Here is a 15,329-nt window from a genome sequence, read left to right as displayed (position 1 = left end):
CATTACCATGCTTTATCATGGGACTCTCATTTTCTCATCCTAACTGCTAGGATAACATCCTAACATCAAGAATATAGTTTCTAGTTGAAATGTACTCACACCCTTATTTATCTTCGTTTGCAATAACTACATTTACATCAAGTTTCTCTTCTGTGAAGCACTAGCAACAGCAGCTCCCGCAAACTCTTCAGACAGTCGCTGACCTAACGAGCTAGCACCTGAGGTCCTTTCCCCACAATGCCATTATCTCTCATCAGACTTGAAAGAACTTTTTTCCTCCTTTGTTTGGCCAAGGTGTGGTTTGTTAATCCATGCCAGTGACTGTAGATTGATAGCTCAACACCTTGCAAGTCAGAGCAGCAAGATCTACCCTGGTCTCCAGGGTACCTCAGAGGCCCAGCTTTTACCAGAAATACCCTTCGTATATTAAAGACAAAGTGTTATATAAATATTGTTTCAGACGCTTGTCAATCTGGTAGCATTTACAATCTCAGATAAAGATAGATTGCTTCTTTAAGTAGTACTGTTTGTAACTAATATACTACTATATAATAACTTAAATACTGGGGAGGACTGTAGCCTTTAAACGTCTGGCACATGTTGATGCCTAACTTCTAAGTTATTTAAAAAAGAAACTCTGAAGTTCCCATTGCACATCTGGCAAGAATTCCTGCTTCAGGTAGATAAAAGACTTTGCCTTCCAGTGGGAGGGAAGTAGAGTAGCACTTCTTTACAGAAGCAGGTCCTTTGTTGTTTCAAAGGACCTGCTTCTGTTGTTCAAAACAACAAAACTTCACTTTAGTGCAAGAGCTGGTATTGTTCCCAGCTGCTGCTTTGCTGGGAAGAGCAGCCTCTGGCTGTAAACATCACTTGTTCCCCTTCCCTGGGAAGCCTCATTAGTGGACTTCGAATATTCTTAGGAAAAGATGGATTAAGACTTCTCAGAATACTTTCCTATTCTGACTATATTTCTTGGCAAAGGATTAATCCTGGCCTGACTACAGTCTGCTGATCTGAACATGTTGACAAAAACAGTAAACTTTTGCCCCACATCCTGGTGGTTTTTTAAGGAAGCAGCCAAGAATGCGGTACAATTATCAGCAACTTGTTAAGATAGGAAACCAAATAGGAGTTATGGATCCTTTATCCTCCCATGGCAGGTATCTTGGCAATACCAATTTTTTTATATGGTTTGGATAAACAAAGTCTGAGGAATACCATAAGTGAAAATGGAAACATTTCTGTACAAACAGAAGAAACAAATTTCAAGTGTTGACAACACTAAAAATTACTTGATGGTTAATAGTAGGAAGTGAAATTCCCCTGACCAAAAACAAACAAACAAACAAAAAACAAACAAACAAAAAAACACTGCTGAATCCACAGCATTTAAATTTTAATTAGTGCCCTTATCTTCTTTCTTTATCACATCAATAAAAATAGTTGTGTATCTTGAGCTTATATTTTTGTGTTTTGCATGCCTACTGTTCTGCTTCTGTTTTTATAGTGGGCTGTTAGGAATATTAAATACTGATGTAATCATACATCCTTGTTTGGCAAGCTTTTAAGTTACATACAGATTATATAAAGCCATTTATAAATTTAAGGTAGCTGCTGTGTAAACTCCACTCATTTCCTTAGTTTCTTGTTTGCCACCTTCTCCCCAACCTAAGGCATAATTCTAGGCCCTTTAGTGTCTTTACGCAGCTGTTCATACATATACTGAAGTGCACTTCACTACATTTTTTCTGGAGAAAGCCACTTGTGCTGTTAAACATCTCCTAGGAAATTTCAACTATTATTATTTCATTTTCTTAACTTATTGTATGCTTTTAGTGTCTTAATCTGCTTGCAGCACTGCTTAGGAATCATAATCGCATACCAAGAATCATAAGGTCTATCTCACTGTATAAAGTTACCAACCTACAAAGAGGAAATAATTTGGAGTTTTGCTCCATAATTCAGCATGAATTTCAAGAAGCACTCCTGTAAGTACTCATGTTTGGCTCAGTCACCCCTTCCCACAGCAGAAGCCATCTCCTGACTACTGTGAGAGAAAAGCCAACAAATAATACATTGCTTGTAAAGGTAAGTAAGGGTACTGAGACTGGTACTCCCACCGTTTTATAGGTACCATATTCACAGCAGAAAGACACCTTTTGTTGTATACATCTTCATAAGACTATATTCCTAAGACTGGTTATTTATAGAAACATATTTAAGCTTTTTTTGTTGTTTGTTTAAAGTATTTGTGGATTGGAAGAATTCATTATCCTTCTAAGCACTGTAAAAAATGACATTATCGCCCCTTTGTCTAATAAAGAGGTGGAAAATGCTTGCAAGATCACAAAGGCTTCCTGTAAGCTTTATCAACTATTACAGATTTCAGATTAAACCATACAGGGGACTCTGCTGATATGAAGACACCTGCAAGACATTCTAGCATCACACCAGATAAAAAGCACTCTAGGGAGCCATCACTCTTGTTAATGAGGTAACATCCTACTGATTTCAACATCTCCCTGTTTCGCACACCTTGTGTATTCTTCCTTTCCTTCCCCATTCTAACAATTTCCAATAGCTGCTCTCTTACAGAGAGAAGCTTCACTTCTTTCTGTTTGACAGCTATAAAATGTTTAGCAGTGGTCAGCATGTTTTATATTGTTATGTAGATGATGGTAAAAAGTTGAAAATGCTACAGATGCCTCCAGATCCACTTACACTTGCTGTGCAAGCTGCTCGTTTCATTCCAGAAGGTGTAGGAACCTGATGGAGGTGCCCGTGTGTACTCAGATCGAGATACATTCTGCATTGCAGTCTTCAGGTAAACGGTGTCAGGCAGTTATATTGGGGTGACAGTGGAATATGCGTCTTTCGTAACATGAATTAGAGAAATCTATTTATTAGGGGAGAGATTCTTTATCACCAGTTTCACTGTTTCCTCCTCCTGAACTCAAGGCAGGCTCTGAAGTAGAGCAGAAAATTTTTATGAGCCCTTCAGCAATATTTCTTTAATGATTAAAGACTCTAAAACGTTAAAGAATTCACTAGATGCTGAATTAATTTTCTGCATAAAGTCATTGTGTTGGATTGCAGAGACCAACAGTCAGGTTACATATTAGCACTCTCCATTCCATAGCACCCCCAATAACATCTCCTCCCATCAGCTGGGCCTAGAATACTACACAAGTTTTACTCAACTTCCACAAGAACTGGGTGAGATAAGGAAAATAACAGGTATCAACAGCTTATGAAAAATAAAAACGAATCTCAGAAAAATTATGTCCCCAAAGATAAATACGCAGTCTTGGAAGAGCTAGAAGTTGTCATCCCAGATTCTTCCTCCAGAAATTTAATTGGTAGATTATGCTGCCTTTTAATACATGAAGTTAGTAAATACAGAAGATAAAAATAGTCCTTTTCAGGCTATTCTGGCAAACAAGAACATAGAAGTGATGCTTCAGCTTTTAACTAAGTAATGAAGTCTTCTCTACAGCTTTTTTATACATGAAACTTTTTCAACATCTGACTTCAGTTTAGAAAATTCCCCTAGGGCTGAATACTTGCATCTACTAGAAACTTCAAAATATATATATATATATTTTAAAGTAACATACCATAAATACCGAACATAAATATTCAGCCAAGAAATATAATAGGAACCACATACAGACAAGTCCCAACAGCTACAAAATTCCAGTTAGCAAGATCCCTCAAAATCTAAGCATATACAAATGAAATTTCAACTAACCTTCATTCTTGTTACTTCAAGACAAAGGAGACATGTTGGAGAGAAAAGGAGAATAAGTTTCCGATAGAGACTTGGACTTCTTGGAAAGGCCTTTCCTCCCTTTATGAACAACTGCAAAACTACAGAAGAGAAGCATGCTGGTTCTTAGGCTATTAATTGGCAAAGTAAATGAGACTTACTACTCTTCCAGGTGGTTATGACTTCTGTTAAGTAAAATTTAGTTTGACAATTAGAGCTTCAGAGTGATACCTAGCATGTGTTTTATCATCATTAACTGACAATCATTAATGGAGTTCTGTAGACTTACATAAGCTTTTGTAAACAAAGATTTAGAAGAAACATTGAAGATTTACTCGAATTGGTTCTTTAAAAAAAGATTTGCACTAAGGAACTGTATGTGGAAGAAAATTAAAGCTATCTCAGGCAAAGGCTGACTGAAAGGTTGTAGGAAATACAGACAGAGAAAGAGAATGGTATAAGCATTATTATGCTTTGGATGTGAGTGTTTTTAAGTAATGCAGTGGGAAAAGAAAAAGAAAAAGAAAAAGAAAAAGAAAAAGAAAAAGAAAAAGAAAAAGAAAAAGAAAAAGAAAAAGAAAAAGAAAAAGAAAAAGAAAAAGAAAAAGTGTATAATCCCTGACCAAAGTTCAGGTAAACTGGCTGTCAATATAAGGAATCTGTGTGTTTACAGCTGAGACAATCTTTCTCACCAGTCTGCAGAAAACAGACCTCATCTTGGGCTAGAGGAGCCCAGATGGTTGCCTCCCTGTTGATGGAAGACAGCTGCCTGCCTTTGGTGACCTCAGCCTTGACCTCTTTTTTGACTTGCCTCTGTCTTGCCTGTCCAGGCAATCCTCACTTCCACTTGCGTTCTTAATAAAAGCAAGCCTGTAGACAGAGAAGTCAGAAAATCACACTCCTGAGAATGAACAAATTCAGCAACAGCTGGATCAGGTCTCTTAGTCCATCTGCAACTGTGCCAACCCCTTAACTCTTCATTCAGTTTGAATGCCATTCCTTCAAAAGATCCCCAGAAAATCCAAGAAGCAAAAAATGCTCAACAGCAAGGGACAATGTGATGTTCATTTTAACAGTAGTCTACTTTCCTACAAGTCTGCTATAGTGGGGAGATGAGGCCCTTCTCTAGTCATACCACATTATTGAAAAGAGTTAATAATGAGAAATGTATAAAAACTCAGCATTTGGGCTGATTATACTCTTAAATTAGTCGCATGTGTCTCAGTTTAGTTTTTATTTTTATAAAGACAGGGGGCAAATTTCCTAGTGGAAATTCCCAGTGATGGTTTTAGCTGTGTATTCCTTGATATTAACAGTATTTTCTTCAAATCTATACATTAATAACAGCAGGATAACCTGGCTGGTTTTTGAAGCAGTATCACATAAATATTTTCAAACCCTTAAAAATGAATAATTTGGCCCACTGATTTAAAAACAAAATTTGTCTCAATACCAATGACTTTTAGAAAAAAATAAAAAAAATAAATAAAAATAAAAGAGAAAAAAAAACACCTTCTGGAAGAAGGACAGCTGCTTTTCCTGTATGGAAAATACAGAAGTATTCAGGCATGGCCTCAGCTGCCAGGTTTTGAAGTCACTGTGCCAATGACATTGCTCATAGAAATTAAATCTGGAGAAGAGTTTAAGACCAAAATCAGTGAGATCCATACAGTGAGATTATAGTCATAGAATCATTACGATTGGAAAAGACCGGCAAGATCATCTGGTCCAACCACCCCCCTACCAGCAATATCAACTGCTAAACTGTGCCCCTAAGCACCACGTCCAGCCTTTCCTTAACACCCCCAGGGACAATGACTCCGACACCTCCAGAGATGAACCATATCTCGAACAGTATTTTCTTAGTTCGCATTAATTAAATCAGAAAAAGGTCTGTGCAGGAGTCTCTTAGTTTAACATACAGTTCTATCCATCCTGCAATAGGAAGAATGTGAAATTCAAGTCTTGACAGTTTTCAGCTAAACAACATTGATTTCACATGTGGATTATGTCCCTGGTGGAGATATTCCTGTAAATGGATACCATCAAATTAAATCAGTATATTTTTCTGTCTGGGAATACCCATATAAATCATGATGCAATTCACAGGGTTTTTTCATTGTTTATCTTTCAAAAATTGCCTTGTTTGGGAAAAGAGAACAAGGATGTGACTAGTAGTTGTAAAGAGAAGTAAAATAAGGAAGGAATAAAATCATGCAGCCCTAATAAAACCATAACCTCAAATCTTGTATAGCCATCTATGCATTACCAAGTGGGTGTATGACACTACAGAATCAACTTAGTACATTTCATATTTAAAACTTATATTAATAAACAGTTTGCATATGTTGCGAACTTTGTGTTTCTTGTTTGTTTTGTCTCAGTGCTGCAGCACTATGGTTTCTGAAAACCTGGAGATAATGAGACCGAGTGGTAATAGGCATTTTTAAACATATAGCAGTTTAAATTATGACCCAGCATAGCATTAGGACATGACAGATAGTGTCCAAATGTGCTAGAAAGCCACAACCTTAAATTTCCCTCTTTCTGATGTTGTGTTATCTGCTTCTTTAAAAATCCCATGTCTGCCTCTCTCTATTCACTCACCGCTCCAGATGAAAAAACATAAGCAACACTTCCATCCAGAAAAAAAAAAAGCACAAAAAGGAAAAGTTCAGTTGATCTCAAATAAAGAGATTAAGTGGAAACAACAAAAAAAAAAGGGAGTTTTGCAACAAAAATCTAGCACACAGTTATGATGCTGATGACTAGCATAAGCGAGGGTCTGAGAACAAAAAAGCAAAATAATTTGGTTCTTCGTATACATTAAAATATGTGCTGTATAATTTCAGAGTATATTTGAAATTGATGTTTTATAGAAAGCTCATCTGTCAAGCTGGATATAGCATTTGGGGATATCTCATTGCTCTCTATGCTAATTTAAGCACCCCTTTGAGAAAAGGGAAAGAAGTAGTCCTTGGACCAGTTTCTACCACAAAGTAAATGCAGACTCATAGTTAAACCCATATTTAATAAGGCCTAAAGATTCCTTTATCTTTAATGGCACCAGTGTGTCCTTTAAGTGTGTATACCGTATTACTGCCACATCAGAGGCATGTTAGTGAACATGAGCAAGTCTGCAACACACAGCCCGTGCTGTATGGTTCTACCCTGTCACTGCAGTGGCTAACAGGTTAACAGCTGGGTGTGTAGTTGTTTCATACCCAGAAATAATGATGCTGTGAGAATCTAACTCCGGATGTCAGCAGAGAAGTTTTCTTTGGAATTTAAAACCAGAATTGCTGTGCAATCCACTGAGCTGGTTGGAGGAAGATACCATTAGCTGATGATTGTTTCCTTTGCAGAGATAGTCAGGTCTTATGGAGAAACAAAGTTCCTCTATGAATCATAGTTTTAAGCCCACTGATGAAGAACGTACTACGGCTGACAGATGTAGGTCTCGCATGCATATCCAAATCTCATATACCTTGAACCCGATTTGCTTTTCATTATCAAATTAACTTCATAAAGCTTAAGTTCTCATATAAGCAGTGCAAACAAAATTAGTATATATGTCCTTTTAATAGATTTGCACAGCTATATAAAGTTTACAAATAAATGCAAATTATTTGGTATTTAAGGTAGGTGATTTAAGGTTGGTATTTAAGTAGGATTTAAAACTCAGTTCCAAGTTCCTCAGGTTCAAACTTGTTATAAGCCACATACCTTCAAATTATAAATGTGGCTTGTAATTGAAAACTCTTCTGAAAAAGTCGTTCAGACCTGGAGACAAATTATGCTCCTTTAGGACCAAAAGGTGACTTCTGATCAGCTTCAGTAGTGCAGATTTTTGCACCCAGAGGTTAATGATGTGTAGGAATGCTGGTGTTCATTCAAGTAGCACATCAGGTATTGCTTACATGATATTATACCAACACTAAAGAAAAGGTTTCCAGACATCAGATCTGTCTTAAAAATTGAAAACAGAAACTGGGATAACGAAGTTAGTTTAGCTAGCAGTGTAGAAGGAAAATCTCTGAATTTGAATTAGGACAGAAGTAATTGAGATTACTATTATTTGCTGTCTTTCTTCTGAAAGCAGTATTGAAGACAACTTAGTCATAGACCCGGTCACTCGTCTTCAAATCTAAGACACTTGAAAGAAAAAGACAAAAAAGACATTATACTTTTTGTAACACTTCCAAGAACAGTAACTCCAGTTATAAAGCTGGAGTTGAGTCTCTGGATTTATTCAACTCAAATGTGTGTTTTGCAATTTAAAAATGTCATGAAATGTCATGAAGAGAAAATGAAGTATCAAGACAGATTAATATTTTTACTGTGAAGATAAATATACATTGGATTTTTATTTATTTATTTATTGCTAATATAGTTAGACTTGTGAAACTTTCCTGACCAAAAACTTTCTGTATGGTTGTCTGATGTTCCAGCTTTGCTTTTGTAGGACAGTTCACTTATTTAACTCAAGTATTCTATATGGGGGGGGGGGGGGGGGGAAATGTTATGAGGCATGTTTTTTCTTACATTAATTCCCCTTGCATCTAAAAGGAAATTATCATTAACATTTTCATCTGGAACTACTGTTCTGAAGGATATATGGACCTAAGGATACAAAAATAATCTACCATTAATTCTATCCATTACAGGAACATTTTAAAAGTTATTTTATATGAACAAAATGTTTTAATTTTTATTAACTAAATTTTCTTCATTGTACTTCACAGTGTCAGTTACTTTCCACTTCTATACTGAGAGAGAGAGGTACTGAAGAAACGGTACTGAATGGCATTACAAAACCCAGCTGAGTAGGAGGCCATTAAAAACACGACTAAAAGGGGAATTAGTTACTGAGCAAAAACTATGGAAATGTGTCAAACACAGGCCGTATTTGCCAAGTGATCAAAACAAAATGTAAAGCTCTTATAGATGCTAAGTACCATGTCAGTTTAATCTAACAGCATTTATATTTGCAACATTCCTTTTTATATAACTGAAGCTCCTTTCAGGGTTAAATTAGGACAAGATATGAATGTCAGCTACAAGTGACAGAAAAGAGCGATGGCAGAAGAGACTAACAAAAGCTGCTCTCCCACCTGCCACTCTCTAATGGGAGTCTACACCACTGATCACTGGCAAATAACCAGAGAGGTGGAACAAAATTTGCCTGTGTCTTCCTTGGTAGAAAGAAAATGTGTTTCCGTTTATCTCTGTTAGTTTCTTTAGACTTCTGATTTCTTCTATGCCATGAAGGCTAAGACCAAAAAAGAGTCTGTCTCTATCCTCTCTTTCAAGTAGCTCATAAAAGGCTGCATGAGTCTGGTATTATGTATGTCAGATTCCTGGTTAGATTGAATCATTAAAGCCTTAGTCGATTCACACGCAAAGCAGCCCCTATTTATATTCAGAAAGTGTCTGTGCTCCAGTTCTTAGGGCTACCTCTTTTCTTTTCTAGATGTAAGTATCAATATCTTTATCATACATAGGAATTAGAACAAGCAATGAAAGAGGAAATCCTTGGTGCATGCTTAATCAAAACCTCAAATTTTAGACTCAAAACTGTTAGTGAGTTGAGCACCACTACACGACTCCCCTTTTAATGCAGGAAGCCTTTTCAAGCAGAGTAATGAATTCACTGAACTGAATGATTTCAGACAAGAACCTATAAAGTATTCAGAAACATTTAAGACAGAAGAACAGAGGGGCTGGAGACAATCTTAGATTTTGGGGACACAGTTTTGGATTGGACACAAGATATCAAGACTGAATGTATGCAGAATTGTGCAGTGGGGGTTTAAGGCTGTGTCAAAAGAGTTTGGAAGCTGAAATCCAGCCAATTCCGGCCTCTCTTACTGGAATTCCACCTCCCATTTAGTGCCTGTCTCTGCCTGGCAGTACTAAGTGTTTGCAAAAGTAACACCTCAAGTTCAAAGGACTGCAGAATTCTTCCTGAGATTTTAAAATTCCAAGGTGATAGAAACTCAGCTCAAGCCTCTGTTGTGTATCAAGGATGCCTATGCCAAGCATGCCTCAGAACAGGAGAAGAGAGGCGAGAAAGGATCCTGTGAAGTATTTAAAAAATGCAGTCCAAGATTTTCTTTGCCTAGCCAGTTTTTACATTTTAATTGTAAGACCTGGAGACTCTTAAAATTCCAACCAGATTAAGAACAAAGGAAAGTCATAAGTAAGATTAGAATTAGGTGCTATAAAATTTTATGCCTCTTTTTACTAAAGCATTTCAGGAAAATTTATCAGGGCTGATCATTATATATATATCATTATATATATATCATTATATATATATATATATAAAAAAAAAAAAAAAAAAAAAAAAGGAAATGCTATCAAGGAAAGCAACAGTCCCAAAATTTTATTGGGACTGCTAATTATTAGCACACCATTATCTGCCTTCAATGTCTTATACATGCTGCACAATACTACAATACTGTATTTGATCAAGGAAATTATCAGCACAAACGCTACAGATTATTCATCAGGAAAGGCAAAGCTATATCCTTCCAAATCTTATCATGTCTAGCAAAAACAAATGTGCTGGAGTTGCATAGAGTGCATGGAGTTGTTATCAAGTTGATCGCGTACACCCTAAGATTTATAAGCACGAAGGAAACTATGCAAGTTGGACAGTCAGGTTTTGCACTAAATTAGGACTTGCACTAAAGAATGGAACAACCTCCAAGCAGATTAACTGCTGGATGTACACGTATGGAATTCAGGAGCAGGTATCTGTGTATCTACAGGACTGTAAGTATGCTTCTCTATTATAAGACACAACTTGGTTCTCTTTACTTCTTTCTTAGGCTCTCTCGCCAAAAGCCAAAGGGGAAAAAAAAAATAATTGAGCTGAATTGCAGGGGAAAAATATACTTGCTCTGCATATCATTTGAACATTAGTCTCAAAGAAGTTCTTCTAACTCTGAGAAACTGAGAAGCTGGAAGAGGAAACTTTTATAAGATGTCCTGTTTTCAACCCTCTGTTTGAACAGTTGAAGTGCTGCTATTTTTAACAAATCAGACTTGATTATATAAATACCAAATTCCATGTTAGTTTCATGGGCCCATGAATTCAGCAACTTTTTTCTCAAATTCTTGAGCATTATTTTTCTCAAGGTGTCCCTGAGGGACAGCAGTTTACAAGGATTCCACAGCTAACACTCAACTGATCACAGTCTTTAGATAAGAAATAGTTTTTCTTCAAAACTTTGTCCCCAACATCTTAAGTGGGAGTTTCAGACATGTTTGTGCTGGTAGTAAATTCCTAAGACCCTGCTTTGTAAACCTGGAAAAGTCTAAAAGGATTTTGCCAAATCTTTGGGACTTCTTAGGTGACAATTCACAGCATTTGATTGTGGTACTGACCTACTTATGAACTGACAAGTTTTTGTCTCAAATTGCCTGTAAACTAATGATTAACCACAAAACTCAGGACATGTAGCATTTGAGATGTGTTAATATCTCAAATTTTTCTTCTGAAGGAATCTTTGTTGCAGAATTGCTATCTGTTATAATGGTGTGATAGATGCTCTCTGTTTTATTTGTAGTCTACTGTGTCCTGTATGTTGTGTTCTGCTATTAAGAAAGGGAGAAAAAGAATGAGTGAGAGGCATAGACAGCAGGAGCCTGCAATACAAGCAGAGTCTGGGAGACTGCTGAGATCAGGGAAAAACATAGATAGTTCTCCAAAAGGTGATTTTTTATTAAAAAAAAAAAGTTATTTTTCTAGGGACCTAGAAGGACTCTATCAAGTGTCTTGCAGCCCATGAAGGACTGGGGAAAAGCACAAGCCTAGAGGACAGGACTGTCCTTTGGAGGAAAGGAGGAGTCTAAATGCAAGTTTGTTTTGAGTTTACAAAACACTTTGGGTAGGCAAGGTATGAAAAGACCCAGGCAACTGCACTTCAAAATTTGCACTAAGCTTTGGACTTGCTACCAGCAGAAATACTACATCACCAAAGCTCTGAACAGCCTAAGCTCATAACTGGAAGCTTACAGAGTTATTTTCATTTTTTGGCTGTCCAGGTGTCTTAGAGAGCCAAGGAGTATTTTCTCTTTATATGAAAGGCACTTTTCCTCCTACACTGACAATTGGTTTATCAATCAGTTACAACCAAGACAGACCAAATTAGGAGCTGGAGGGGAGGCACATAGTCCAAGATGTTCCTGCTGGTATCAGCAGGAGTCAGTATGGCCCAGCAGGGTTTAGATGATGCAGAATGATACCAGGAAATAAAAATTGATCTAATGTTATTTAGAAGTTAAATATCACAGAGAAAGTACAATTATAATTGGGCTCTGAATAAAATCAGGTTTTTAATCTTAAAATAGGTATGCTGTCTCAAGCTGTTCAGAGAATCATTTGAAATCACACTTCTTTTATGACGAAAATCATTTGAACTTTCAGACTAATACTATTCATTTTCTGTTTTTCTTTTTTTTTTCCAAGGCAAACATTCAGTTTAAGAAGGATTTTCTTTACAATGTGCTTTACATTCCATTCAGATACACTCACAAAACTCCAAATACAGCTAATCAAATTGCTATGTTTTGAAGGTAACACTTTGTAATGCCAGAATTAAGGCTCTACAAGAGATCATAACTTGCCTCCTATTGCATTAAAATAATATAATGATACAGTTGTTTAAAATTTCTTGAGACTTTCGGGGTTCAACATTCAACGCTTCGCTGAAAACCGCAAAGATTTTCTAACTAAACACGGGTTACTGGAAGTTTCACTTCACCCCCTTCTTTACTAACTCCTGAATCAACCCGCACAGGTCAGTGAAGTGTACTATTTATTAGCCCTCTGATATGGTGAAAGAATGCATTTGGATGCTGGCCACTGCAGGAGGATTGCTCCACACAGAGGAATGTGTTGCCTGAGTTCTTACCAGCTTTTGCTGTAATCATCCTGTCTAGAGCTGCCCGAGTTAAAATTGGTTATGACTTTCAGACACAGACAATGAGTATGTCTGTAAAGACCAGTGCAGTGTATTGATATTCAAGAAAACCACTTCAGACTTTGTCCCTAGATCAGATGTACATGTATAATGGTTCTTACCCTTTGTATTGAACAGCTAAGAAACTGGTTAGTAATGGTGATGTCCCCCCCCGGCTCGGCATAGCTTGTTAGCAGAGCTTAAATTTTAAGATCCGTACACTGACTCTGTGATTTGAGCTGACAAATTGCCCAAAGGAGCAGAGAACATCTAATAGGTGACATGGTCTCTGCCAGTATTCTGTCAATACTAATGCACACCAGAGAACTCAAATCCTTCTTTCATTCTTTCTTTCCTTTTTTTTTTTTTTTTCACTTCTTTCCATATTTTTCAGAAGATCTGGAAGGTAGACTTCACTCTTGAAGACTTCTGAGCTCAAACCAATGGTGCACCATTAGTCATGTAAGTTTTTAAACACTTTTTTTTTTGTTGTTCCTTTTTTTAAGAAGGTTTCCAATCTGACTCTGAGGGCCAAATGCATTGTTTTCACTAAATAGTATGCCTAATCTGCATTGGTTTTATATCATTTTAAAGTAATGTTTCTTTACAATAATATTATTTATTCAGTAAATTGTAAGCAATTATGTCACGTTAAATATATATGCCTAGTATTTGGGTATTGTTCTTTCCATTAGGATTTTATTAAGGAAAAAGATAAGAAGATGAAAAAGATAAGGTGAATATGAAGATAACAATAAGAATACTTCAGTTGTATTTTTCTGAAAAAATGCCATTATTTATTTTCGAAATCTCTAAACAAAACCCTTTTTTATCACATAGGGTAACTAATATTATAAGCACAATTCTAACTACCACTGGCATGATTTGTTTTCTGAGGAAACAAGAAACATCAGGATATTAAATTCCAGTGATAACAAAAATATACTAAATTAGCTAATTGCAATACAAACTTAGAAAGTGCAAAACAAAGATTGTACTGTGACAATTGTTACAAAACAGACATTTCCCATCGTGCAGAAAGCTTTCAAAACTTCAAGGACTACCTCCGACCATGGAAGCAATCAGCGCTAGGTCTGGTAGTAACCTATAGTACCACACAAACTTACCTGATGTTTTATAGGAAGGAGACAAACACTGTATTTTGTTGAAAGTATAGAAAGTATATAGAAAATATGTGAAAGTATATCGAAAGATGACTGACAGGACACAGCAATCTACAGTCTGATACCTGGGGAAGAAAAGTATATCTACCTAATGTCATCAGTGCACAGAATGTAATTCAAATCTATAACAGTGAAAAAGTTGTCTATATACTGCTGAGCTAAACAGGAACTTGGGATACATTTTAAAAAGTCAAATCTATGTCTGATAATCTCATTGACTCTCCTTGGGTGTGATACAGAAAAGCAGAGTTGGGAAGTGGAGAAATCATTTCAGAAGGAAATCTCCTGAACTGTAGCAAGGACAAGCTACCAGTGGGAGTTACACTGATGCAGCAGGCTAATTCTGTCAGATTATCAAATCCAGAATTAGTCTCCTATAATAGCTGAGCTGATCCATTCTCTAATTATCTGTAATCTATTCACCCCCAAATCAGCCATAAAGGAAGCATCAGAGTACTGTAATGTCAAAGAACAGAGATACATATTAAAGAAACTATCACTTTAATTTTGCAGGGTACTTTCTGTACAGATGTGTTTTGTTCCTATCAAGTAACTTGAAAAGAGAGCAATACAATAGCATTAAACATTATAACAGCCAAATCAAACAAGGTTCAGTTTACCTTTTCATCTCCCACAGTTCTTAAGAATGCATGTAATGACAGACCGGGAACCACACTTGTTCAAACTGAAGCTTGCCTGACCTTGAAGGCGTGTTCACAACAATATTTTTAGAGCACAGAACTTAACTTCCATTTTCTTCATGGAGAAGTTGCATATGCTACATTTAATATAAAAAGTCTGGGTTTTTTTAAATGATTGGGTGGGAAAGGAAATGATTTCCACTAGCAGCTATAAATAACTGCTTAGTAAAATTAATTTATTCCAGTTACTTCATTAAAAAGTCATGAGCTGAGACTGGATTTAACATGAAAATAGATGCTACAATTAGTGGACATGTCTTCTGTTAAACAGGAAGCTTGTCACTTAATACTGAAGTTGCTCCTTTTTTTTTCTCTTTTTTTTTTTTTTTTTTTTTTTGTTTGTTTTTCCCCAGTTTGGCCACTTAGTTTTAAAACAAGACCCAAAATAAATTGCAGGGAGAAAAAAATGATTTTGTTTTTGACCCATGCATGAGGAATGTATACTAGCTTAGGTGAAAGAATGTCAAACCTTAATCTGACCTCGCATATACTGAAATGCAGTAGAGGTACCTCTGTTGTTGAAACTGGTGAGGAAATTTGCAAAAGCAAGCGAGGTGGGATTAGGCGTACTGGCTTTGCCAATGAGTCTCCCTTTCTCATGAGCTCAGGCATGAAAAGAAAACATATGTAAATAAGGCCTGAGAGTTGCATCTGTGTCACATCCATCATCATTTGGAAAATAAAATCTTACAAGAGAGATGCA

The 15,329-nt window shown here is 36.4% G+C and overlaps 1 protein-coding gene across 3 annotated transcripts in view; it reads right to left on the bottom strand.

Annotated features, from left to right (window-relative positions):
• The window catches only part of SLC44A3 (solute carrier family 44 member 3), a 100,072-nt gene extending 85,503 nt beyond the window's left edge, over positions 1–14,569 (bottom strand). The window contains exon 1 of one of the 3 annotated variants that reach the window (XM_072041839.1): positions 14,546–14,569. Coding sequence is in view for 1 of the 3 variants with exons in the window: in XM_038182820.2 (XP_038038748.2) it covers positions 3,752–3,757 (6 nt within the window). In the remaining 2 variants the exon portion in view is untranslated. Of the gene's footprint in view, positions 1–3,751; positions 3,853–14,545 lie in introns of those variants that run through there. The other 2 variants (XM_072041840.1, XM_038182820.2) reach the window with 2 other exon arrangements.
• Positions 14,570–15,329: the final 760 nt, after the last annotated feature.

The sequence above is a fragment of the Anas platyrhynchos genome, chromosome 8, assembly GCF_047663525.1.
Source record: "Anas platyrhynchos isolate ZD024472 breed Pekin duck chromosome 8, IASCAAS_PekinDuck_T2T, whole genome shotgun sequence".
In the NCBI taxonomy this organism is placed as follows: Eukaryota; Metazoa; Chordata; class Aves; order Anseriformes; family Anatidae; genus Anas; species Anas platyrhynchos.
Note: the sequence above shows the minus strand (reverse complement) of the source record. Positions and strands in the feature narration are given on the sequence as shown.